The sequence below is a fragment of the Eurytemora carolleeae genome, unplaced genomic scaffold (genome assembly GCF_000591075.1).
Source record: "Eurytemora carolleeae unplaced genomic scaffold, Eaff_2.0 scaffold1578, whole genome shotgun sequence".
In the NCBI taxonomy this organism is placed as follows: domain Eukaryota; kingdom Metazoa; phylum Arthropoda; class Copepoda; order Calanoida; family Temoridae; genus Eurytemora; species Eurytemora carolleeae.
In genome coordinates this window covers 47614-74988 of record NW_019398204.1, presented here as the reverse complement: position 1 = coordinate 74988, position 27375 = coordinate 47614, and the positions used below count along the sequence as shown (strand labels likewise).

The 27375-nt window shown below is 32.4% G+C and overlaps 2 protein-coding genes across 2 annotated transcripts; both read right to left on the bottom strand.

Annotated features, from left to right (window-relative positions):
- Window positions 1-727: 727 nt before the first annotated feature.
- On the bottom strand, window positions 728-20828 carry LOC111717002 (zinc finger and SCAN domain-containing protein 12). Its single transcript, XM_023492515.1, has 15 exons — window positions 20771-20828; window positions 17664-17723; window positions 16318-16375; window positions 15626-15683; window positions 15060-15122; window positions 14415-14458; window positions 13139-13453; window positions 12799-12892; window positions 12405-12504; window positions 11979-12038; window positions 11517-11602; window positions 10021-10072; window positions 4727-4822; window positions 1467-1530; window positions 728-804 (listed from the first exon to the last, which is right to left on the bottom strand). The coding sequence occupies exons 2-15, from the start codon at window positions 17691-17693 to the stop codon at window positions 728-730; spliced, it is 1197 nt and encodes a 398-aa protein (XP_023348283.1). The 5' UTR covers window positions 17694-17723; window positions 20771-20828.
- Window positions 20829-21985: 1157 nt separating this feature from the next.
- Window positions 21986-27110, bottom strand: LOC111717009 (transmembrane emp24 domain-containing protein eca). The gene is made up of 7 exons (XM_023492522.1): window positions 26947-27110; window positions 26556-26660; window positions 24004-24110; window positions 23546-23603; window positions 23162-23212; window positions 22553-22644; window positions 21986-22090 (listed from the first exon to the last, which is right to left on the bottom strand). The coding sequence occupies exons 1-7, from the start codon at window positions 27076-27078 to the stop codon at window positions 21997-21999; spliced, it is 639 nt and encodes a 212-aa protein (XP_023348290.1). The 5' UTR covers window positions 27079-27110; the 3' UTR covers window positions 21986-21996.
- Window positions 27111-27375: the final 265 nt, after the last annotated feature.

Below are 27375 nucleotides of genomic sequence, written 5' to 3'. Positions count from 1 at the left end.
GCATTAAGTCCCTTTAATGGACATGTTGTTTACAATTAGTTCTTGTTTGAACCTAAACATTTTAGTACGTTACATTTGGAAGCTATAATAAAGCACATAGTTTGAACCTTCTAATGTACATGTCGTATAGAATAAGCAGTTTACACAATTGTTTTTAAATAATCTGAGTTTTTCCTGAATGAATGATTTATAAATCATATATGATATACGAGTCTCCTTGAGGCTTCCCACTTGAAGAAATAACGATCGTCTCTCCCACCTAAAATGTTGTCATTTTAACTAAATATTTGTTGAAGCTATAACTTAAAATTAACGATAAAACAAACAAACCACTTTTTAGTTTTTACTACTCTCCACAAATGTCCAATTGTGTATGCGGTGAATGGTTATCATAATAAAAATAATAGTTGTCATAGGGTTTCCAATAGGAATCCCGTTGCGCGGAATTGTGTGGATTTGCGCAAAAAATAAAATTTTAAAATCCACTTGCGATGGAAATCCTACTTTGTTAAAGTTTCTTAAAGTGACAATGTCAAATAAGCAATATTAATTACCTTCTGTATAAAATAATAAAGCATTTTGTTAAAAAATGAGATTTTCGTGTTTCAAATAATTGAACATCTAAAATTTAAAATCTTGTGCAATCATATTGCATTGTTCAAAAACGGAAAATATTCCAAAAATTTAGATTTCATGTGGATGACAGAAAAGAAAACAGTCCCTTTAACTAACAGGACAATATTTGTAAAAAATGAACCTCTTTATCACTCCGTAGCTGGGGAACTCCAAGGGTGTATGGTGATCCTATAATATTGAAATATTAGGAAATTTAATGGAACTGTGAATGTAATTTAGGTGTTGGGATATTTCCTATATAGGACATTTCATAGACGGGACATTTCATAGCTAGTACATTTCATAGAAGACATTTCGTAGTCAGGACATTTAGTAGATAGGACATTTAATAAACAAGACATTTAATGGATAGGACATTTTAGACAGGACATTTCATATTTCCAAAACCTGAAATTGTTTCGGAAATGTCTTCTCTATGAATTTCTTTTTCCATGAATTATCCTGTCTATGATTTTTTTTTATGAAAGGTGCGAACACCGTAATTTCAAAAAATTATTTTTTTCATGTCCGTTTCATGTCGGTTTCATGTCCGTTTCATGTCCGTTTCATGTCCGTTTCATGTCCGTTTCATGTCGGTTTCATGTCCTTTTCATGTCCGTTTCATGTCCGTTTCATGTCCGTTTCATGTCCGTTTCATGCCCATTTTATATAGGTTCGTCGTGCTTCTAAAAAGTGATCAATTCTAACTATTTTTTTCGCTTCCTCTGCCCGCAAGTTATTTTATTGGAACCCACAGATCGGAAAACAAGAATATTGACAACATTTTGCTAAGAATTATTTACTTTATTTCCCTTAATAACTTTATTTACCCTGTAAGAGAAATAACTAACCTGGTCCCAGGAGTTGCACTGTACTTGAACCCCCTGGTACATCAGGCTCCATCACGTACACAGTCTAAACATAAACAATTGCAGTACACTTTACAATATAGTCTTACAAAACAATTGCAGTATAATTAACAGTACACAGCCTTAATATTAACAATTGCATTACAATTTACAGTACATAGTCTTCACATAAACATTAAACAATTGCAGTACACTTTACAATACACAGTCTAAACAAACCAGTACATTTGCAGCACACTTTACAGTACACAGTCTTAAAAAACCAGTACATTTGCTGTACACTTTACAGTATAGTCTTAACCATCCAGTACATTTGCAGTCATTTGAGCTTTTGAAGAACGTTATTAGGTTGATTAAGAAATTAGTTACATTTGTGTTATGCACAGGGAGTAAGGAATAGAAGGAAGATATAACTGACGCGGTTCGCCCTGTCATATGATTATACATGCTTTGCAGACGGGTACTCCATTTGTATATGAAATATTCAGAATAGGTTATTGTATACGTAGTAAATGTACATATTTCTTATTCAAATGAAGTACCCATCCGCAAAGCATGTATAATCATATGGTAGGGCGAACCGCGTCAGTTATATCTTCCTTCTATTCCTTACTCCCTGGTTATGCAGCTTAGTTCTTTTTAAGCCTAAAATCCCTTAAAGGGACGATGGGCATTTATTCTAGTGACCCTCCATCTATGGTATTGTTTAACTCACAACGGATCCCTTCAGGATATATATCTTTTAACCTTTGTTTAATCAAAGAAAAGATATGTTTCCAGAAATTATTTCTAATTTAGATTAACTTGGCTTCACAGTAAGCTTATTAATATTACTATGTGTTTAATGAACTAAACAGGACTCTGCATTTAGAACTAGTAATCTAATTATGAAGCATGAAGAGAAATGATTTTCTCAAGAAAAGTGTATTTGGAAACTCTTCTGTTGAATTAAATCCTGTCTCTGATCTGAGCTGGGAACTTTAATATTGAATACCCTAAATCCCGATCGCTTAATCTGAATAACCAATGAGGACAATTTTATTTTCCCTATCATATTCCGACCAATTAAAGTTCTCGCATTAACTGGCGCGCAAAATTACATTTTCCGCACTTCTGATAAGCTGTTTGGAAGTCTGCATACACCACTCTAATGGTTGAATTTTATACATTTTTCTGGATTCAAACTACAGATTAAATCTGAGATTAATAAAACAAGGAGATCAACTGTGTTTATCTTTGATCTTAGCTGAAAACTTTAGAATGGTGGATATCGAGATCAACGCTTGATCTCCTGGTTTTACTAAACCCGAGATTAGGTTAATACGCATTCAATATCGCAAGTAAGAAGTTTAAAATTCAACCAATCAGCGTGTCATGCTAAGATGCATTCTTTAACTTTTGGAAAACCGGTTTTTTCTTTGCTCATTTCTGGTGTTGATGATGTCATATCAATTGAACTAAAGATCGATTGAACGAATGAAAGTTTTGGATTAATGTTTATTAAGACTAATGTTCAAAAGTCCTTAAATGTGATAAAATATGTTTTTTTAACAAGTTAATGTTAACATGATTAAATTTATATTTGTTTAAATGCTCTAAAAGCCCGCTTGTGAACAGCTGACTTTAGTTCAATCGGATATTAGTCCAATCAATATAGCATCGTATCTGTAATTGTTATCAAAAGTAACTTTTATACAGCCATCCAAAAAAGGATTAAGAAGAAAATCAAAAGTGTGTCCATTGGATACTCAGATTAAGTAATAGGGATTAAGGATATCTCATTCTAAAGTTTTCAGCTCTGATAATGTTTCTTGAAAAACATAAACTACTACAGAGCTATAAAGATTAGATTACATGAAGCACTCAACCAATTCCATTCACTTCAATATTCTTGACCAAAATATATTTTTAACATTACACACCCACCAATATGCATTATTCATTGACCAAGAGTAAAATATATGTAGAGTAAAGTGCACCTTCATAATAATTTTCTGCTTATTAATTTTTATTTTAGATCAAAGCCCCTCACAACTTAATAAAACAACTTGGCTGCATTTAGTCAACTAATTCATTGACAGATAGTAATTAAGAACAAGTGTTGATAAGCGTCTTATTTCCTAATTTAAGCTAAGGGATTTGTTCAAGTTTTCAACAACAGGTGTTAAGTGCACAATCATGGAAGAAGTGCAAGCAACTGTAATAATCTGTGCACGTACATAACAATATATCTTTTTACACCAAATAAAGAAAAACTATGCAGCATGGACAAAAGTTTATAAAATCACTATGAAAGACTGTGTGAAAATTGTATTTAATAAGTTTGTTAATAAAATGCAAGAATAGAAAGATATATGCCATTTCAAATCATCTGCTAAAATCTAAAAATAAGATGGTAATGCAAACATTCCATATATATTTAATACCCTTTGGAATTAGGGGCGTACAAGAGCATTATTATAGGGGGGGGGGGGCACAAGTTGCAAGCAATATTCTTAAGTGGACTTATCAGACCGGGGTGCCGTCCTTCGTACGCCCATCTTTGGAATTACGTTTTATCTCAAAAAACACAAAATAAAAGACAATAATATCGAAATTAGGAATGGAAAAAAAAGAAATAAAAACTGCTCACAATTTATATTTTTATTTTAAAAATTAACTCTTATCATCGAAAATATTTAATTAGCTTCCATAATTTCTCAAATTATTCACTAAGATTTAAGGCAGATTTTCTGGAATTTTGATTGAAAAGACGAAATTTGAAGAATTTTAAGAAATCTGCGAACAAATTCAGAGAAAATTAGAAATTCAATATAATGAAGAAAACGAAAGAATTGACTCTAACATTAATTTATTGACAAATTTCTTTTGAGAAATATGTTCCTAAACATCTTATTAGCTTACTACAGATTTTTTATTTTATTTTTTTTCGTCGATATTCAAAAATTTAAAAAAACGATTCTAAAAAAATACCAACCCAAATTCATGATTTTCAACGTCGACTTTGCACTCAACTCAGTAATTATACATTATGGAAACGTTTTATATGTTTCAAATGAAAATTAAATTTTTTTTCTACAATACTGCATTCTCAGTTTAACCAAGATCCGGTCACTCCCTTTAAAGGGTACCGTTGCCAATTTTGGTATACTCTTGGCTATCTTTGCGTGAAGGGTCGCTTGACATTACGCTTACAGTCCCTTTAAGTAAATATCTTTACTTACAAGTATTCTGAATTTTACCTTGGTTGTTATAACATCATCTTCTGTTTTATACTTTTCTGTTTTGACGGATATGGTTTGCATGCCAGGCAGTAGACCTAGTCCAGATACATCAATCTGAATAGTAATATCATGTATTCAATAGTATGAAGATATGGTTTATATGCTAGGCAGTAATATCATGTATTCAATAGTATGTAGATATGGTTTATATGCTAGACAGTAATATCATGTATTCAATAGTATGTAGATATGGTTTATATGCTAGACAGTAATATCATGTATTCAATAGTATATAGATATGATTTATATGCTAGGCAGTAATATCATGTATTCAATAGTATATAGATATGGTTTGCATGCTAGGCAGTAATATAATGTATTCAATAGTATATAGATATGGTTTGCATGCCTGGCAGTAATATCATGTATTCAATAGTATACAGATATGGTTTATATGCTAGGCAGTAATATCATGCATTCAATAGTATATAGATATGGTTTACATGCCAGACAGTAATATCATGTATTCAATAGTATATAGATATGGTTTGCATGCTGGACAGTAATATAATGTATTCAATAGTATATAGATATGGTTTGCATGCCAGACAGTAATATCATGTATTCAATAGTATATAGATATGGTTTGCATGCTGGACAGTAATATAATGTATTCAATAGTATATAGATATGGTTTGCATGCTGGACAGTAATATCATGTATTCAATAGTATATAGATATGGTTTGCATGCTAGACAGTAATATAATGTATTCAATAGTATGTAGATATGGTTTGCATGCTAGGCAGTAATATCATGTATTCAATAGTATATAGATATGGTTTGCATGCTAGACAGTACTATAATGCATTCAGTAGTGTATAGATATGGTTTACATGCTAGGCAGTAATATCATGTATTCAGTAGTATATAGATATGGTTTGCATGCTAGACAGTAATATCATGTATTCAATAGTATATAGATATGGTTTGCATGCTGGACAGTAATATCATGTATTCAATAGTATATAGATATGGTTTATATACTAGGCAGTAATATCATGTATTCAATAGTATATAGATATGGTTTGTATGCTAGGTAGTAATATGATGTATTCAATAGTATATAGATATGGTTTGCATGCTAGGCAGTAATATAATGTATTCAATAGTATATAGATATGGTTTACATGCAAGGCAGTAATATCATGTATTCAATAGTATATAGATATGGTTTGCATGCAAGGCAGTAAACCTTATCACCATACATCAATCTGTGCAGTAATAAAATGTATATTTCCCCGAGTGGCAATTTCCCAAGCGGCAATATCCAAGAGGTTTGGCCTTCTGAGGTGCCGCACGGTGCAATGAGGACCGAGTGTGCTGCGGCTAGGACAGAATTGGGAAGTTGTCGCTTGAAATTGCACGGTTGGGAGGCTTCCATTTGAGAAAATATCCTTGGTACAAAAACTTTGGGAAAGTACCTTTCATCATTAAAATACATTCAATTTCAATAGTAGGCCTGTGCAACGTCCCGTTAATAAATGACAAGCTTTTAAACAATAAGGAAAGATTTCGTTAACGAACAACAAAAAGGAAAAGGAACGGAAAATGTTGTTATCTGAACAAAAATGTCGGTTCTTTACTATTTAAGAACTAACGGATTTCTTAAATCTTATTCTTATTAACAAACTAGTTGAAAAAAGCTAAACGTGCCCAGCCCTATTGAATAGGATGAACTTTTTTTACAAAAAAAAATTAGATTTTTTATTTACTTCTACATACATTTTTTGTGGTGAATATATAACACCTGTATCTTGAAAATTTGACATTTTGTTTTCAATTGAAATAAAAAAAAAATTCGAGGTCAGGAATCTCCCATGAAATTTTTCATTCAAAATAATTGTTTTTCTTCACAAAGTATATTTGTTATTGTAAAGGTACGCGTACCTTAAAAGAAGCCATTTTAATGAATCATTTACTTTTTGAAGTCCAGCACCGCGTGCAGGCTTTTTTGGAAATTGATGTAATAATAATCATATAATGATATACATAATAAAGTCTTGATATAACTAATTGATGTAATAATAATCATATAATGATATACATAATAAGGTCTTGATATAAGTCTAAAAAATTTAAACCACTTCTTAGAGTTTTAAGCTTGCGGATTAGTATGAGAATGCCCGATAAGGAATAAAAAAATTGAATTGCGCGCTTTTTGATGGGTTTGATTATTCAAAAGTTTTTGTCTCCGTTGACTTACCTCAGATTGTAGTTTATGTTTCTTCATATGCTGCTTTACATCATCCAATCTGGGGTCACAGGACACATTGTAATGATAGAAAACTAATTTCCATATTTTCACTTATTTGTCATGAGATTTTTTTATTTGTCATATGTGTTTTTGCCAAACATTTTTTGAATTTGAATTGATTTTGTTTCACATGTTTTTTGTGTTTTTTTTAGGTTTTTAAAATGTGCCAGTTCCTTGGAAATGTTTTTTCACAAAGTGAGCATTTAAATTTATCGGTGGCGTGAACTCCGGCATGTTTCCGTAGCTCAGCTTGCTGGGGAAAACTTTTGTTACAGTCCATACATCTGCATCAAAACCATATTGATTTAAATATTTTAGATTTTTTCTCTCACAACTGAACAATTGGCCAAATAAAACGTTAATACTTTAGTGTAATTGATGTTGTGGTAATTCATTAGTTTCAAGATTATTTTTGAATCTTTTATCTCATAAAAAAAGTGGAATATTTCTAGGTTAATAGTGTTTAATTCTGCAATTTCTAGGTTAAGTGTTTAATTCTGCAATTTCTAGGTTAATAGTGTTTAATTCTGCAATGTCTAGGTTAATAGTGTTTAATTCTGCAATTTCTAGATTAATAGTGTTTAATTCTGCAATTTCTAGGTTAAGTGTTTAATTCTGCAATTTTTGTCATGCAGTAGAAACGCACAAGTTAATTTTGTAGAGAAACCACAATTGTAAATCAGAATTCAGAAAAAAAAACATTAATATATCGTTCATGCTTGAATAGACAACGCTTTAACGCGTACTGCTGTGAATCGAGCAATTACATCTTTGCATTACTTGAATTTACGCATACAAAGATGCGTCATTTGCGATTTTACGAACAAATCGGTAACATTTCGCGTTGATGGAGGAATTCTTGTTTTTCTATTAGAAAATTATTGAAATTTCAAACTATTATTTATTTTCTTTCAACTTTACTTTAATAACCCCGTGCCTCCTTATAACAGTAATGACATTAAAGAATTCACAACTACTATAATTATATTAAAAGTCCTTAAAGATTAATTTACTAACACGTACCACAACATAGGGTAACCCACGAACCAAATCAAATCAAATCAAATCAAATCAAATCCAATCAAATCAAATCAAATCGAATCGAATCGAATCGAATCGAATCGAATCGAATCAAATCGAATGAAATCGAATCGAATCGAATCGAATCAATAACAGAAAACAAGTGTGGGACAAAGAAACGATCCTAGTTATCTATTTTATAAATAATTAAGAAAAATGGTTTCCTGTATTCGCGAACGCTATCGTGACGTTTACTGTGGACTTCAAGATGAAATTTTCTCCTGAAACATAAAATAAGAAACCATGAAAACGTAGTTTGAGAACTTTCTGGAACACAAGTATGGAATCATTCAGAAACTAAATTTGAAAAAAGGACACTGCTCATATGAATTAATTTGTTAGTTGAATTTTTCTCTTCTGATTAAACTCTTAATTATAAAAATATTTTTTAATCAAAAAAGTTCTATGGAATTCATCCTGATGCGAAATTCGAAAAGTAGAGAAAAACATTTTCCAATTCAGGAAGATTGAACTTTGCATCAGAAATTCAATTTAAACATTTTCTCAGAGCAAATTGATCCAATTCCAATTTCTAATTTAACAAATCGCAAAAACCATAAAACAAATAGACGAGTAAGATGTGTTTACGACATTGTTACTTTATTTAAACAATTGTTAAGGAAAGTTCTCAAGACAAAAGTACATTTTTATATTCGTCATCTCATAAAAAGACCGAAAAAAATGGCGACTATAATTTCGAAAATATGGGAAAATAGACCTGAACGATTTGGTGCAGAAGTTGCACTGGAAAGGTTTGTCGCCTGAGTGAGTACGAGAGTGCTGTTTGAGAGCTGATGATGATATAAATGTTTGTTTACATTCAGAGCAAACAAACTTTGAACCGGTTCCATGACAAAGAGCCTGGTGCTGGGAAACAAACAAATATTTAGAACTCTAATCCATACATGATGGAACATTGTTTTTGATCTTTTATATTAATATTATTAACCAGTGCTTAGGTTCGATTAAATTTTGATTCGGATCCTGATCCGGATCCGGATCCTGGATCCGCACTGGAATAAAATGGATCCGGATCCAGGTCATTTTTTAAGATTCACTGAATTTTTTAAATTAAAAATAATTTTGAAATTTTTTGATTTATTTTGTTTCGCTTATTTTTATCCAAAAACTTGATAAACCATTCAGAAATGAGGAAATTTTTATAATCTCTCTTTTTAGATTTGGGTTTTAGGAGTAAATTTTTTTTTGCAGTTTTGATTGATATTTTACCCCTTGGATCCGGATCCGTGAATCCGCATATTTTTGCGGATCTGGATCCAGGAAGCCAAAATCTTACGGATCCAACGGATCCGGATCCTAGGCACTGTAATACTAACTAAAGTACCCGGCGTTGACCAGATTAAAAAAACGAACTCATTGAGCGAAGAGCTTTATTATTACATATTATTATTTATTACACGTCCGGATCCCCATCTAAATCAAATGGATCCTTATCACTGGTTTTTATCAATAAAATAAAGATAATATAAAGAATTTTCTTTAAAAAGAATGATATTAATGATGTACGCAAGCTAAATCTTAATCATATTTTTGTATTTCCGCAAAAAATAATCGTAACATTAAAGTAGTTTTGAAATAACAAGTTAATCAATGTTTCCTGGAAAGCTTCATTATTGTAAAGGTAATGGGTTCTATGTTGAAGTAAGATTTTGCGGATTTTTACGGATTTTTCCTTTTACAATTAAACGTGATATTTATATTATTTGTGCTTTCCATACCTATCAGCCTAAGCTGAGGTTAATGAATCATGTAATATTCATATTTTTTTCCCCCGATTCTCTGAAAATGTCTTCTTGAAAAAAACAAATCGGAAAAGTCCAAATTAAAAGTTTGTTTCCCTTGTTGAGAAAATGTTTAGATCTGAATACTGCAGTACATTTTGAACATAGCAGTACACTCTGACCGGTTTCCTCACAGTGAATAATCTTCTCATGGTGTTTCAGGTCTCTAGAAACAAAAATAGATTAAAAAATTAACAATTTTAGGGCACTTAAATACTCAAGATTTACCTGATATTTTTAAATGATTTGGCGCACTGTGACATATTTAAGATTTATTGAAGGTTCATGAATGATTTTATGATCCTGAAAGGTATCGACGATGTTGACAGCTCTACTTGGTTTACATTAGTTGGCCAAGAAACTCAAAGAGTAACCAGGAATACCAGCTACCATGGAAACCTTGTAGCAACCAGGTCAAAATTTGACATCAGACTTAACTTTTTCACAAACAGAGTTGTCTCCAGATGGAATGGGCTCCCGACAGACGTCAAGGACTTCAGAACTTTAAACATTTTCAAATCAAAACTTGACGAAATGTTCAAATAACTGGACCCCTATACTTGTGTTTTTGAGAAGTGTGCATGGATAGCTAAACGCAGACGAGAACCAGGCAGACCAGAACACTACTCTGGAGGACATGGACTGATATTCCTACCATACTCCTACCCAACAAATATATAGACCAGGAACGCCCAACTCAGATATACGCAAATTGTGTACTGTACACTGTGGGAGGAATGTAAACAAATACAGTGCCCCCAATCGAATCGAATCGNTTAGGGACACAATTATGTGTGCACTGTGCAGTCCTGTTACGCATGTCTACAGTTCCTCTTTGCATTGATTCCCATGGAGTGAGGAATTGTTTTTGCTTTGATTAAAACATCCCAATTTATATAACGTTTTACAATTTGAATATAATCTTGGATATTATCATTTCCCTCTCCTGTCTTTAAAGCATATACTCTCAAGTAACAAATAGTCTTTCGTTTTATAATCAGTATTCGTGTCTACGATAGCAATATACTTTATTTCCCCCCCCCCCTCATAATTGATGTTTTGCCCCTGAATTCTTTGTTTTGATCGCCTCCCACTGCAGTACACAAATTTGACGCATTAGATATGGCGGTTCCTGGTCTATATATTTCTTGCTCCTACCTGGAGTCCTTGGAATTCCATCACAAGTAAACAAGTAAACAAGAACTATGGCTGATTTAAGAATTACGTAAGGGTTTAATGATTTAACGCACTGTGGCATAGACAAGATTTATTAAAGGTTTATGAATGATTTTATGAACTATGGCTGAGTTAAGAATTATTTAAGGGTTTAATGATTTAACGCGCTGTGACAAATTTATTATTTACTCAAGATTTATCAACAATTTGTTGAACAATAGCTTATTTATAAGAGTTACCTAAGGCTTCTGAACTTTCATAAGATTTTATGAATTATTTGGCGCAATGTGAAATATTAAAAAAATACTTAAAATTAGTTAGAAATAAATTTGCGCATTTGGACATATTTAAGATTTACCTATGGTTTCTGACTAATTTGTCACACATACCTGTAAAGGGTTTGAGATTTACGCACTTAGAAATACTTGAGTTACCTGAGGTTTTTGAATGATTTGGCGCACTTTGAACAGATAAAAGATTTGATGTTTAGATGGGTGTTCTCATGATACTGCAGGGACTCCTGAGATTAGAAGGATTATTTTTTCATAGTGTGTCCAAAAGAAAAAAGTTGAATGCAGAGCCTTGATTTTATTTATGGCCCTTTTTTGGTTCATTCTTCTTACAGGTGTAAAAAAATATACTTATATACGAGAAATAAACATTAAACAAAAAAATGCTATTTTTTAATCTTTTTTAATACTTTACTCAACAATTCATTTATTTCCTCCTAAAAATCATTTATTTTCCCAATAATACCTAACATTTGGGGGAAAAAATATTTTTTTTCAGGAAAATATATACCCCTTTTTTATGAATATTTTGGATCTACAGGTTGCTAATGTTTGTAGAAAAACAACATCAGTCCATTTTCTCAAAAATAAAAGGGTAAAAATTACCTTTCTCCTAAAAGATTTACTGCAGGTTTTACAGCTGAAAGGTCTTGCATCTGTGTGTCCCTGGAAAATAGAAGAAATGATAGGGGGTTGTAAAATGTATGAATATCATAACCTCTAGCCTATATCTGTATATATCTTTGGATATACCGTACAAATGTTACTACCTCTGCCCTATATCAGTGTGTAAACTGTACACTTATCATAACCTCTGGCTTATGTCTGTATGAACACTGTACAAATTTCTCTAGTTGCTTCAAGGTCGACATGACGCTTAGTAAAACTGCCTTTACAAGTACACGATACATGAGAGAGGTCTTATTCAAGAATGCTATAGTGTATTATGAACAACTGTACCTTCTGTAGCATGTGCCTTAACTGAACAAATTTAGTTGCCCAGAGGGGCGGCCGGGTACTCCAAACTTGTACCTGCACATGATGCCTAAGCGATGTCTTATCCTTAAATGCTTTAGTACAATAGGAACAACTGTGAACCTTGTTCCCAAGATGAACAGAATCCAAATGCCTCCTTAAATCAATTAATCAATTATAGAAAAAGGGAAAGAAAAAGAGCACAACATTTATATTATTTTCCAAAAAATATATTTTTTATACCAGNAAGATTTCCCTCTCAATTTGTGCTTTTTACCTAAGAAAATAATAAACTTATAGTTTCAAAGTTACAATATAAACTTTTAATGAGAGATGAAATGATTTCCTAAGTGATGCTTTGGTTGAGAACAGTTTTCCACATTCAAGAAATGAACAGGTTGCAACTGGTTTATCGACTTGAGATATCAGCTTTTCGTCATCAGAAACCAACTCTCGGATTTCAGATACCGGTTTTCGGATTTCAGAAACCGGTTTGTGGGTTTTTGAGATCGGCTTGCCGACTTCCGAAACTGGCTTCGTTTCCACTGCAAAGAGAGGATTGTTAGTTTAATTGAAATAAGTTTTTCTCTCGATATTTTGAAATCCGCCAACGATAACAGAAAAATCTGCGAAATATGTCATTTTTGTTATTATCTTACAATGTATGTATTATGTATCAAAGAAATCTTGAAGAATGCAGATCAGCATTGAATGTTATGAGTATGACCAGAAAAAGGGATACACGAAGAACTTTCGTCCGCTAGTTATTTGACATTTTAAATTCAACTCACCTGGAAGGATGGTTTGAGCTTCATCAATGTGATCAAAGTTACCGCCACCTTTATCAAGCAGAACCTCCTGAGATCCTTCGCGACTTGGGTTCGATCGAGGATGGTTCTCCGACCCAGAATCTAGTTGATGATGTTCATCTTCCTTTTCTTCCACTGCCTCCAACCTTAAACCATCCTCTATATCCTCCGAACCGCCCACAGTCTTAGCAACCTCTGTACTCACAAATTCAAACCCGTTCTCAGTCCTTTCCGATCTATCTTCTGCCCTCTTTTCAACATCCTCCAACTGTTGACTGACTTCAACGCTTTCATAATCTACCAAAACGTACTTAGTCACATTTGTAGTCAGTGCTTCGAATCCAACAGATAAAACAAAACTATAATAACCCTTCTTAAACAAGCCCCCCCTCGACCCCCACCACCACTTTATATACATACATCTAAACAATTTGTTTTTAATCTTTGTGACAGAAATAATCTCAAGGAATAATAATTGTCTTGAAACATTTTTAAAAATTGAATATTTGCAAATTATCTTTTTTCCATCTCATAATCTGAGTTCATTTCCCTTTTGTCCATTTGACAGTCCATTTTTTTTTTAAAATAATCTTTTTTGTTCTGTTTATTTTCTTGTGGTTTTTAACAAATTTTTTTTATCGAGTTTGATGTTTTATTTTATCGTTAAAACTGACGAGGGTCAACCCAGACCGAAATATTTTTTCAATAAATGTGTAAATAACATCTACTTTTTTTTACTCTACAGAGGTTTGGTCCATCACCATGCATCACCAAATTTTAAAGCCATTAACACATTTTAAAAATTTATAGAGAAAGCATTTTAAACTTGCTCTGATCTCTCAATTGTCAATCAAGTTTCAGTAACAAAATCAAAAATTAATTAGATTCTAAAAAGGATTGAACAAAAATAAAGTATAAAATCATTGGGGAAAACAACTGTAATTTAACCATTAACAATATCATGGAAGGCGGGGCCGGGAGGGGGGTTTAGTGAATGTTGAAGTTTGTCAAATAAAAATATTCAAAAAATAAAAAATGTGACCGAGAAAATTCCTGCAAGGTTAACAGTGTTTTCACAGAAGAACCTAAACAAATAAAATATTTTTTTTGTCATACACACACACACACACTCACTCACACACACACGAAAACAAAATAATAGGGCAAAGTTAGATTATTACTTGGCAGTTGTTATCAGTGAATTGGCGGAAAAAGAAGTACTAAGTAAAAATTATGATAAAGAGAGGAGAACTATGACTATTCCCATATCTTTTATCACAGCTTCTACACTTCAGATCTTTTCTAATCAGTCAATCAATTAAAATAAGTCAGTCAGACAGTCAGTCAATCAGTCAGTCAATCAATCAATTAATCAATCAATCAGTGAATGAATTAATTAATCAATCAATCACCCAATCACCACTTCAGGTCTCTTCTATTCAATCAATCAATCAACCAACCAATAAATCAGAAAATCAATCAATAAATCAATCAATTACCACAATCTCACTCAATCACCACAATCCCAATCAATCACCACAATCAATAATAATCAACCATGCACCCAATCGGTCAATCAATCAATCAATCAAACAGACAACCAATCAATCAATCAAAAAAACTATCGTGTTTTTGGAGACTGCGTGCTGCAACAGGTTTATCAAAAAGTTGTCAGCGTTATATCATTACAATGAAGACGAGTTCTCTTTTAACAAGCTTTTTGCAACTTACAAGTTTACAAGTAAACATAAGAATCTGTTAATGGACAGTTTTTCTTTGATTCCATTTTTTGAGTATCCAAGCTGTCTGAAAGTTAGGTAGGAATTGAAATTGAAATAGAAAGTCGTCTTTATGGTATTGATATATACGTCGTTGACTGTAGATCCACCACTTTGCTTAATACCTGAATTTTCTGACATCTTTACTAGACTTGACAGCAATACTTGTTTCAACACCCAAACATTCACTAGAAAAATAAATAAATAATTAAAAAACTTGAAGAAACCCCGACATGGATTCCTCTGGACACCATTAGGGTGCAACGCATCACCCCGTAGGTTTCGAACTGAAACTTTACTTCTCCTAAAACTATATCCTATAACTCATCAAAATATTATTATTATTGTTATCATCATTCAACCTACAGTCCTGTTCATGTCCAGCATGCTATATTACGTTGAGCTCCAGGGTCGAGCACCTGCCCACTTCGGCTAATACTTCATTAACTAATAAGAAAAAACGACTTTTATACGGATTTGTATTTCTTAGAAATAATAAGGATCCAACGTAAATTTTGAATATAATGTAATGTAAGAAAATAAGACTAAAAAGCATTTTGTATTTTAAGTGTATTGAAAATCAATGAGTTAGAAAAGTGGGCGCTCTGGGCTTTGAGATTTAACCTCTCAATTCATAATTCTTGATAAAAAAACATTTAAAAAATTAAAATTATTAAAAATGCAGTTTGACCTGAAATGATCCTGAATTTCTTTAAGCTGGAAATCTTCAGAGATCGAATATCCGCAAACTAAAAATAAAATTATAAAATTAACTTTATCTTACTGATATGGTAAAATTAACTATTTACAACACCATTATTTTGGTTTACAATGCTTTCGAGTATTTGGCCAGAACATTTCTTTTTATCGAGAATGTACAAGACCTATTAGATTATATTTTGTCCCGAGCATTGGCGAGGGACAGAAAAAATTAAGTCCAAAAAACATTTTAAGACGTCGTGCCAAAAAAAAAGTTTTATTCGGACTTTTATAAAAGAAAACTTTTATAGCACAGTGCTATAGTATACAGCTAATTTTAAATTGTAACAACATGATTGTTTTGATGCACGTCTATAGTGAAATTTACCATGAGGTAAGCATGAATGATAAAGTACAGAACATTTTCAAATTAACATTTTCAGACACTTAATAAAAAACCTTCTTGATATTTCCTTCAAAGTATTTGAGTCTTTACCACAAACTCAGATTTCTTATTTCTAAATCTTTGCAACTCAATTTAAATTATTTTACACTATTGAATTCTGTTATATCAAATAATTTAAGTCTAAAATTTTTATGATTTACACCATCAGGTTGCAAAGAAATAGGGACTAGAAAATTTGAGGTTGTGGAAAAGGTTCAATTCCTTTAATTTGTCGTTACCTGGACAAAACCGTAGAAGCACTGTAGGGAGTTCAAACTTCAAAATAACAACAGTTTCCTAAAAAAGGGACTATACACTATATAGACGTAATTTCAGTGACCCAGCATTGGCAGGTCCGATTTATAACAATCCCCTTTAATACAAAATGAAAAATATGTCACACAAAATATGACAATTGAAGAAACGACAAGGAAATCGTTTTTTTTTTGATTCGGGTAATTCTGGATAAATCTCTTCAATAAAACAAGTAAAGTCTGAACCCTATCACGGGTTTTTCTCATAACTTAAAAACAACTAAAAGATCAAACTTAATACAAATAAAAGATCAAACTTAATACAACTAAAAGATCAAACTTAATACAACTAAAAGATCAAACTTAAAACAACTAAAAGATCAAACTTAATACAACTGAAAGATCAAACTTAAAACAACTAAAAGATCAAACTTAAAACAACTGAAAGATCAAACTTAATACAACTAAAAGATCAAACTTAAAAACAACTAAAAGATCAAACTTAATACAACTAAAAGATCAAACTTAAAACAACTAAAAGATCAAACTTAATACAACTAAAAGATCAAACTTAATACAACTAAAAGATCAAACTTAATACAACTAAAAGATCAGACTTAATACAACTAAAAGATCAAACTTAATACAAATAAAAGATCAAACTTAATACAACTAAAAGATCGGACTTAATACAACTAAAAGATCAAACTTAATACAAATAAAAGATCAAACTTAATACAACTAAAAGATCAGACTTAATACAACTAAAAGATCAAACTTAATACAAATAAAAGATCAAACTTAATACAACTAAAAGATCAGACTTAATACGACTAAAAGATCAAACTTAATACAACTAAGAGATCAAACTTAATCTAAGATTCCAGAAAGATTTTATGTTGATTAATCTGTAAATCTGAAATACACGTTTTAAAAAGAGTCCTTTCAATATACGCATGATATTATTTTAAGTAATAACACTTTATCTTTATCAGATAATTTTATAAAGTTACTTGTTTAAAACCTTCCCAGCACTTTTAGAGAATCTAAAAAAGAGTAAAATGAAACAAATGGACTATTGAGTATTGACATAATTCACTCAAGGGTTAAATCATTCAGAGGAAGAGGGGGGGGAGGGATCGCATCAGCCCCCCCCCCCCCTATATCAGACATTTTAAACCAGATATTTTACGTAGACATTAAAAACATGTAAAACCCTTATTTGCCCAGGAGGGGAGGGGGCACACCCGGCATTCATGCAAATAGATATTCAAAGAAAAGATATTTTTAAAATGAATCTACTCGAATAATATTTCTCTTGAAAAAAATACCTGTAACTCTAAGTCCGTATCAGAAACCATTTTCAAGGAATGGAACTTAACACTCTAGACCTTTGAAAAAAAATAGTTACAAATAATGTGATTCACTGATTCAGAGAAACGGGCAAATGTACTTTTTAAAGTAAAGAACCCGTGTCAAGTAAGACATTTTGTAATATCTCTTTCAATATTAATAGCAGCCGGTTCTATTTTTGAACGTAGACTCATATAATTTGTTAGGAGCAGGATATGAAGTCAGATTGTCGATATCTCTTTCCGGAGTCTTGGAACCTCTGAAAAGTGACCTCCGTCGGCTCCGATTTTTTATCTCCGGCCTCGTTGGACATAAATAGCCCATTTTTTAAATATATACTCCCAATGACCCCTAAAATACACAAGTTTTTGATGTCAAAACAAGGTGAAAAAAATTGCGTTTTTTTGATTTTTTTTTAATTGCAAAAATTCACAAGTTCGGATAAAAAATGTCGGAGGAAAAGAAAAGATAAAATATTATTTATATTATTATCTAACACATTGATGAAAAAAAAAATTTCAAAAAATTAATTTTTTCATGGGCTACGGGGTGTTTATATTTTTTTTTTTGACAAATCACCCTTTTGAGGCTTTTTTCTACCTTTTATAGATGGTGGCTGGTTCTAATTTTAAAAATAATGTTATATAATTACCTAGGAGCAGGATATGAAGTCAGATTACCAATATCTCTTCCCGGAGTCTTGGAACCTCTGAAAAGTGACCTCCGTCGGCTCTGATTTTTTATTCCCCGTCTTCTCTTACAGTTATTCAAAATATCTTTGTCTGCTATCTTTAGTTTTTATCAACCATTTTTTCTTTAGTTTTATAGCTTTCAAAAATGAATCTATTAGAACAAACAAGCCTTCGTGTCCCCTATAGTAACATTTTAACTTAAAGCTGTTGCTTTTTCAGTAACCATTTTTTCTTCGTATGTTCGCGGTATTTTCTGTTTGCATTTGTACATTTTAAAAAATAATAAATGTCGACATTTATTTCCGGCCCAAATTTTCAATTTTAAACATCCTTTAACCTTCCCTGGGGTCTTGTGATTTACTGAACAAAATTTGGGCCTCATCGGTTCAACCGTATTTAGGTTTATTGGATTCAAGGAGATATTGAATAGAAGGAGGGGGCGATAGGGTTTCCGTACACTTTGCTGTGACGTTTTTGGACTGCTGAAGCACTAGTTTTTGCATAACAACAGACATACAAAAAGCAAAGTACATATATATAAACTAGGCTTTAGGGCGCTTCGCGCCCATCTTCTATTACAACTTTTAACTGTGGCTTTATCTCTGAACATCTTCTCTTTGTACAGTTTAAAACAAAAACAAAAAAAGTTTGAGGATTTCAAAATATTTTTTAGCGCATTTTCACAATTTTTCAAAAATAAAAAACTTTTAAACACAAATTTTTAAAATGTTGATCATTTATAAACCTTCCCTGGGGTCACGTGAGGTCCAACCAAAAATTTGGGCCCGATCGGTTCAGCCGTTTTGACGTTTATTGGATACAAACAAACAGACAGACAAACATACAGACAAGCCAAATTTATATATAGATATTAATCTGAGAGAATTGAAAAGTTTCCAATATCGGATTCTTAAAATAGAAACTTCTGGAAATGAACTTTTCAGTGCAAATATTAAAACAGAAGAGTTTTTATCAGGTTTTTCTAACTATTTATATCTATGAAATAGTATTTGTTTTGTCTGTTAGATCATAACTCGTGAACCCCTGGGATATTTTTTTCTCTAATTTTGATTTGGTAACACGTTAAAATCACGGGACTGTTCTTAGCTTTGCAGTTTAAAAATGAAATGGTTTCCAATCTAGTAAAATAAACATTGTATTCCCGTGCAAGGGCCTAATCAAATAGTAAGTTTAGGAGGTGAAAAAATAACACCGTGGATCAAATTTAATGAATAGGGATATATTTAGGACGTATCTACGTAGATTAATTTAGACCAATTCTTAAACTTCCTCAATTTCATCTTTTTAACCAAAAAGGATCCAATTAAATTCCCCAAATACTTGGATGCATTATTATTTTTCTATGAGAAAAAGATTTTGTTGTCTGGAACAAGAAATGTATATTGTTTATCGTATTACGTTGTAAAACTAGCTAAAGCTCGGCGGTTTCTTAGGTTTATAGTTTAATTCCAACTTTTTAGCTAAAGCGCTCGGCGAATTTAAAAAAAATGTTTAGCCTTTTTCACTTCAAAAAAATTCAGCCAATTTGGTGCAAACATTTGGCCATGAGGGGGGGAGTGGTGATACACCCCTTTTTGGCCCAACCCAGTGCTTAGAATTCATTCCATTTTGATCCGGATTATTTCTGCAAAAGCGGATCCGGATTAATCCTACAAAAATGGATTTGGATTTATCTACAAAAATGGATCAGGACTAATCCTGCAAAAGTGGATCCGGACTAATCCTGCAAAAATGGATCCGGATTAATATGCAAAAGTGGATCCGGACTAATCCTGCAAAAATGGATCCGGATTTATCTACAAAAATGGATCAGGACCAATCCTGCAAAAGTGGATCCGGACTAATATTGCAAAAATGGATCCGGAATGATTCTTATTCAGCCAAATTTACAAGTTGTTCGCAGTTTTTTCAAAATTGTTTTCATGCAGAAAATTGAGAAATTATTTATTATTCTGTGATCAGACCTGGGAACTTTAGAATGGTGGATATCAAGATCAAAGTTTGATCCTCTCTTTTTCTTAATTTCCAGACTAACCAAATCTTGTACTTGTATCCAGAAAAGTGTAAAAAATTCAACCAATAAGAGTCGCGTACCATTATCCAGTGAACATAAAATTTAACGTGCCATTCAAGATTGGTATTAAAGGAACAGGAGGGACTCCCTAATTTTGAAAAACCGGTTTTCTATTTTTGTGTACTATATCCGAAAAAGAGAGGATTAAGCAATAAAACTAAAAGTGTCTACATTGGATATTCGGATTAAAAAGTCAAGATCACAGGTATCTCATTATAAATTCCTGCAGATGCAGGGAACTAAAATATTGCGGATACCAGGAATTCGGATTCGGATTCTATGCACTGTAACAACCTACCATTGTATCAGTCATTGATCCGCTGCGGCGTCATTTTAACAGTGCTCTGAAAATTTTATTTAAAATACTTAAAAACAAAACAAGGTTAAATTTAATAAAATACAGATGTTGACATAATTCCCCTTTAAAACTAAAACACATATTTCCTATTCAAGTTTTTATAACTGATCGTAAATTATGAACTATCTGTCAATATTAAAAGCAACAATATTAACAACTTTATTATAAAAAATTTAATTATATGTCCTGAAGTGTTATTAGCTATCAACTAAAATGCGCAGAGAAAAGAAAAATGTTCCAAAAAAGAAATTAAGGAGATGAACAACGAAAGTTGATCAATAAAAAAGCAGATAGTTGTCACAAGAGTAGACAAATAAGTAAGGGGGGGGGGGGGGTATAGACGTAAATTTTAGGAATGTTAAAGTTGCTCACTATTCATATATAGAATATGCAATTATCAAATTATTTAATTTATTCCTTAGCTAAACTAAATTGCAAATTATGCAAACATTTTGAAGCATTGCAAGGACAAAATTATAAATAATTTTGCAAATGATACAATCGATGTCAATATTGCATTTGAATTAAATTAGAAATTAGACAACAAATGGTTAAAAATATCAATTAATTGATATTATTAACTCCATGTAATCTATTGGTCAGCTCTATCCAAAATGTTACAAAATATATGTTGAGAAATAATATTAAGAAATATTACTGAAAAATTAAGCAGGTTTAACAAATACAACATTTTACAAAATAAGAAATGGAAATGCCGAGTAAGGATTTTATTGAATCCGAGTCTAAGTTCGGTTCTTAATATGATGGTTATTAGTTGACTCGAGTTAATAAATGGCCCTCCATGATAGAAAAGCTGGATTTGTAGAAATCGATCATGAAATCGATCATGAAATCGATCGTGAAATCGATCGTGAAATCGACCGTAGATTTAAAGAGCAAGACAATTGCCGATATCTTTCTAATATGAGTTAGAAGAGTTTCGAAATGATGATGATCAAAGCTTCTTGGCTTGAAAGCATTATTCAAACGAGCTATTTTGGCATTAAAGCATTATTTAAACAAGCTTCTTGACTTTAAAGCGTTATTTAAACAAGCTTTTTGACTAATGCATTATTAAAACAAGCTTCTTGACTTTAAAGCATTATTTAAACAAGCTCCTTGGCTTTGAATCATGATTTAAACAAGCTTCTTTCAGGTTTCTTGACTTAAACGAGTTTCTTGGCTTCGAAGAAGGATTTAAGATGACGCATCTGCCAGGCTCCCATAACCAGCAGGATAACAGTCTGAGCAAGAGCCCACCTTCAAGAGATATTTGTTATAATTTAGCATTATTTTTTATTTTTTTTCTGATTTAATTCTTTTAGGAAAGAAAAAACTTATGACTAAACATGATTATTTTGTTTTTCAATAAACATTCGTTTTGTATTAATTCCGAAGAAAAATTTATGGCCTCATCCCCATCTCAAACCACATTATTAATAATTCATTTGAATAATCTTTCTTAAGTATTTTTAAAATATTCAATTTAAGAATTAAAAGATTAGTCCTCTCAGTGCAATCAATCTTCAAACTTTTCCTTCATTTTACATTAGGGAAAGTAAAATAAGGGGGAGAGAGGGGGTTACAAAATTTAGGGATTCTAATATAAATCCGACGGGTATTTATTTATTTATAACGAAGGGCCTCATTGGTCCTCTAAGTGACCTTAGAAAAAACGAGTAACCCGACCCATCAGCACCCCCATTAGACGAAAAAACTAACCACAGAACTCTCTGGTTGGTACTCTCTGATGTCTGCCTAAACCTCTCCTCCCTGTACCTCTGGTAGTTCTGCTCCTTAGTGATCTGTTCAACCTTAAAGAGGTTGTTTACTTTATTTAAATTAAACCTTAAAGGGATTTCGAGTACGTTTTAATGGTTATAACGGCATTTTAGAGCATAAATAACCCCTTCTCCCCTTTAAGGGCATCGTACCTATAGTGTACACTTTTTTAGTAAGATAAAACTACGTTTGGCGGGTAAAAAGGTTATTGGTAATCTTAAGAAGAAGACCGATCACATTTTTGAATATTAGTCCTATTTTTGAAGGTTTCATCGACCCCCCTCCTTTTTAAGGGCCTTATACCTACTATCATCACTTTAAAAACCATCAATCCACGTTTTAAGGCTACTGAGAAGTTGGTCGAATATTCCAGAGAATTTTCATAAAAATAATATCTCACAAATAAAAAATAAGAAATTAAATTTTTTCTTAAAAAATGCGCGAACTTTTAAATCCTATTCATACCCAATATGTTAACTTATTCACAAAAATAAAATGTTATCAGATTGTGTGCGGAATTAATTTCGTATTATTAACGCATTTACACACCTGGTCAAGAAGTTGACGCACTCTCAGCTGCAGCTCGGTCAACTTCTCCTTCTACAAATTGTTGTTTGTAATCAATTGTATTAGGAATGCTCAGAAATTATATCAAAAAATGTCAACAACGACTTTTATTTACGATCTCTAATGTTTTGATAAAACTAGTTCATAGCTGTCCTATACCTGTCCTATACCTGTCCTATAGCTGTCCTATACCTGTCCTATACCTGTCCTAATTAGTAAAATGAGAAAACAAATCAGAACAAATCCATATTAAGTTCCGTAAAAAGATTAGAACTCAAGAGTTGTAAAATAATATAAATCAACTACATAAAAGATTGATGCCCCGCGCTGTTAACCGACAAAAAGTGCAAAAATTGCGTATTTTACCTGGGCGACATTTGCGTAATCAATTGCATGTTCCCCAACTTGAATATCAAGATGTACTCTGAAAAAAAATAATTAAGTTAGAACATAAAGAGATATCAGAAAAAAAGACAGTTTTAAGAACGAAGTATATTTTATCGGATAGATTAAGGGACCAAAACCTTATGACGAGGGGTTACACTCGAAACTATTTTATTTAAGTTTCTTCAAAAATGAGAGAACTGTTTCTGGAAGAGATTATTATATGCAAACCTTCAAAATAATTATTTCCTCTGTCGTTATCCGATGTTTACATGCCTTCTGATTCCTTAAACTTTCACAAATGAAGATTCCTTTACATGGCATATATACCCTTACTTTTTACCTCAAATCCCTAATTTTGTCTGTATACCGACCTTAGACCCCTTAATTCACCCCTGAAAACTGTACCCAAGATTTGTACCTTGGACCCCTAACTGTACCTAAGTTGTGTCCCTGAGAACCATTTGGTTGAGTTACTGTAGAGACAGATTACATGCTCTCCGGGGTTATGAGAGGTGAAGGTAAACTTTCCCTCGCTACTATACACCTTAATACAATCAATCAATCAATCAACCAACCAATACATCGCAATGAAACAGTAAATATCAATCAATCAATCAATTCCTCAACCCGTCGATCAACCCAAGTGCATCAAATCAATCAATCACTCTCCCAAATGATCTTTATTAATGAAAGATTGATTTTGAGATCATAAGCTTATTAAACTTGCTGTAGAACTTAAATGTTGTCTGAATAATTTCTACTGCATTAATTAATTAAGATATTTTATTCTAAGGTATCATAGAACTACCTAGAGCGTCCCATATCATATTAGACTCTCTCCAATCTTTAACGCTAAAATACGCTAATAATACTCCAAAAATCTAGCATTTTCTGCAAACAAATTTTCTATTAGCCTTATTAAATTTTTCAAAATGATTCATCTTCTTAAATTTTCTGATTTGTCCCCCAAATCGTAATATGGCTCATTGACGCGGTCTAATTTGATGTGGGACACCCTGTACTATGTTGTGTATATCGAACGGTGCTATGGAAACGCCTCAACACGGAATCGGAGCCAAAAAAAAACGGAAACCTCCCCAAAATGAATTTTTTTGAGGCGTTTCCTGTTTTTTCAAAAATTATCGGAAATCCCTCAAATCCAATTTTTAGAGGAATTTCCCGTTTTTTTTTATCCGTTTCCTCGATTTTTTGGTCGGATTCCGGTTTATCAGGGTCTTATATTGTTGAGGGATTTCCCAACATTTTTGAGGGATTTCCCAATATTTTCGATCCGTTTCCTCATTTTTTGGGTCCGTTTCCGGTTTTCAGAAAAAGTTTAAAATTCTCAGTTTGTTGATCGGTTTCCTCTTTTTTTGGGTCCGTTTCCTCTTTTTTTTTGGGTCCGTTTCCGGTTTTCAGAAAAAGTTGTAAATTTTCAGTTTGTTGATCGGTTTCCTCTTTTTTTGAGTCCGATTTCCTCTTTTTTTGGGTCCGTTTCCGGTTTTCTAAAAAAGTTTTAAATTCTCAGTTTGTTGATCGGTTTCCTCTTTTTTTGGGTCCGTTTCCTCATTTTTTGGGTCCGTTTCCGGTTATCAAAAAAAAATTTTAATTCTCAGTTTGTTGATCGGTTTCCTCTTTTTTTGGGTCTGTTTCCTCATTTTTTGGGTCCGTTTCCGGTTTTGAAAAAAAGTTTTAAAATCTCAGTTTTTGATTGGTTTCCTCTTTTTTTGGGTCCTTTTCCTCTTTTTTTGGGTCCGTTTCCGGTTTTCAAAAAAAAACTTTTAATTCTCAGTTTGTTGATCGGTTTCCTCTTTTTTTGGGTCCGTTTCCTCTTTTTTGGGTCAGTTTCCGGTTTTCAAAAAAAGTTTTAAAATCTCAGTTTTTTGATCGGTTTCCACTTTTATTGGGTCTGTTTCCTCATTTTCCGGTTTTCATAAAAAGTTTTAAATTCTCAGTTTGTTGATCGGTTTCCCCTTTTTTTAGGTCTGTTTCCGGTTTTCAAAAAAGAATTTTAAAATCTCATTCTGTTAGTAGGTTTCCTCTTTATTTGGGCCCGTTTCCGGTTTTTTAAAAATGTTAATATCCCAGTTTTATTGGTTTGTACCCTTTTTTTGATCGGTTCCCTCATTTGTTGGGTCAGTTTCCGGTTTTCAGAAAAAAATTCATTATTTTCGAATTTCGATTAATTTTCATTAGTATCTGGTTTAAAATAAAATATTACGGTTTTGGCTTTAATTGGAGTTTTCATCTCCTTCTGGGTCAAAACTGTTCCTCAAAATCTGTTCGGAACATTTCATGCAACTTTTAGGAAATATACAGGGCTACCCTCAAAGCAGTGCTTAGGATCCGGATCCGGATCCGCTGGATCCGCATTATTTTGGCTCTTTGGATCCGGATCCGGATCCGCAAAAAAATGCGGATTCACGGATCCGGATCCAAGCACAATTTTAATTTTTAAAATGTGCAAAACAGCGTTAATTTTCCTTAAAAATATCCTATTTTGAATTGTTTAACAGATTTTAAAAATGTTCTCAGGGTCTCAGGTTTCTATCTTGCTCAAATCTTAACTCAGACCTCCACCGTGCTCAACAAACTGAGAGTTTAAAAATTTTTCTGAAAACCGGAAACTGACCCAAAAAAAAAAGAGGAAACGGACCCAAAAAAACGGGAAACGAATCAAATGTAAATATAGCGGAAACCGACCCAAAATATCCGGAAATCCCTCTACACGGACCCAAACTCACTTTTGGGTCCGTTTCCGTGTTGAGGCGTTTCCGTGTTGAGGCGTTTCCATAGCACCTATCGAACTCGATCTTTCGATAATCTCCAGATTAATTTAATCTTTACTCGATATCCCATCGTAATCGTTCCGGGTAGGAATTACTGAAATGAAGTGATTAACCATTGATCCATAAATTAAAAGTGACCACATTGGATATCGAGAACAAGCTATCAATTTTATCTGATACTCCCAGCTCTGGAACTGTACCTTGCTCAGGATGATTTTGTCATCAGGATCTCTAATCTCGACATGCATCCCGATCTCAGGACTGGAGGGAGCAAATCCATTTGTTCTGGGATCATACAGCTGAACCTAGCAAAGATCTCGGCCGTGAAACCCGACGAAATGTTTTGAAATCACATGTTGTTAAATTTTAAAAATCGTTTCCAATAAGAAATCTTAATTTTACGATTTTCTGGAAATCAACCAGAAAATCCAAAAAATCCTAGAAATTTATTAATTACCTTTTCGTTTAAAACGTGCACACTATTTTGAGATTGGTAAAATTAACATACTTTGAATGAAAAAGTACAAAAGTTGATAAAAACTATTATAATATATGGTTTTTATAAATATACAATGATTGAAATATTTGTACCTTGTAGTTCCCTGTCACCATAGTTTCATCAGGGATTTCTTCGATAAAACATTTTCTCTCCGTTTCCCCAATGTGGAAATACAAAGGGAAGGCAATAGGCAACAGGCTTAGAAAGATATAATATTTTAACATTCTCCTAAAAATCAGAAACGAGAATTTAATATTTGTCATAATTAAAAATCAAATTAACAAGCCCCCCCCCCCCTCTTCCTACAACTTTTTTACATCGTATAAACCATTAAAAGAGCTTAAGTATATACAAATTAATACAATTATTCAGGCACACAAGGCCGAAAAGTTGTGCGAGATGTGGCGAGCGCAGAATACTCCGGTGAATTTTCTCAAGTAAGCCGATACGTCACTTTAAAAACGTCAACATTTTGTCGTCTTCTTTCCATCAATCAATCGACACTTTGATATTTTAGTGTA

Excerpts from the sequence above, each read along its gene's own strand:
- LOC111717009 (XM_023492522.1), bottom strand. The coding sequence starts at position 27,078 with ATGTTAAAATATTATATCTTTCTAAGCCTGTTGCCTATTGCCTTCCCT. Across the intron at positions 23,604-24,003 it reads TTCTCAGGGACACAACTTAG|AGTACATCTTGATATTCAAG; the intron begins GTACAGTTAGGG and ends ATTTTTTTTCAG. Across the intron at positions 23,213-23,545 it reads ATTACGCAAATGTCGCCCAG|AAGGAGAAGTTGACCGAGCT; the intron begins GTAAAATACGCA and ends AACAATTTGTAG.
- LOC111717002 (XM_023492515.1), bottom strand. The coding sequence starts at position 17,693 with ATGGTTTCTGATACGGACTTAGAGTTACAG. Across the intron at positions 15,684-16,317 it reads GCTTCTACGGTTTTGTCCAG|TTTGCGGATATTCGATCTCT; the intron begins GTAACGACAAAT and ends TTTTATTTTTAG. Across the intron at positions 15,123-15,625 it reads GAAATTCAGGATCATTTCAG|TGAATGTTTGGGTGTTGAAA; the intron begins GTCAAACTGCAT and ends TTATTTTTCTAG.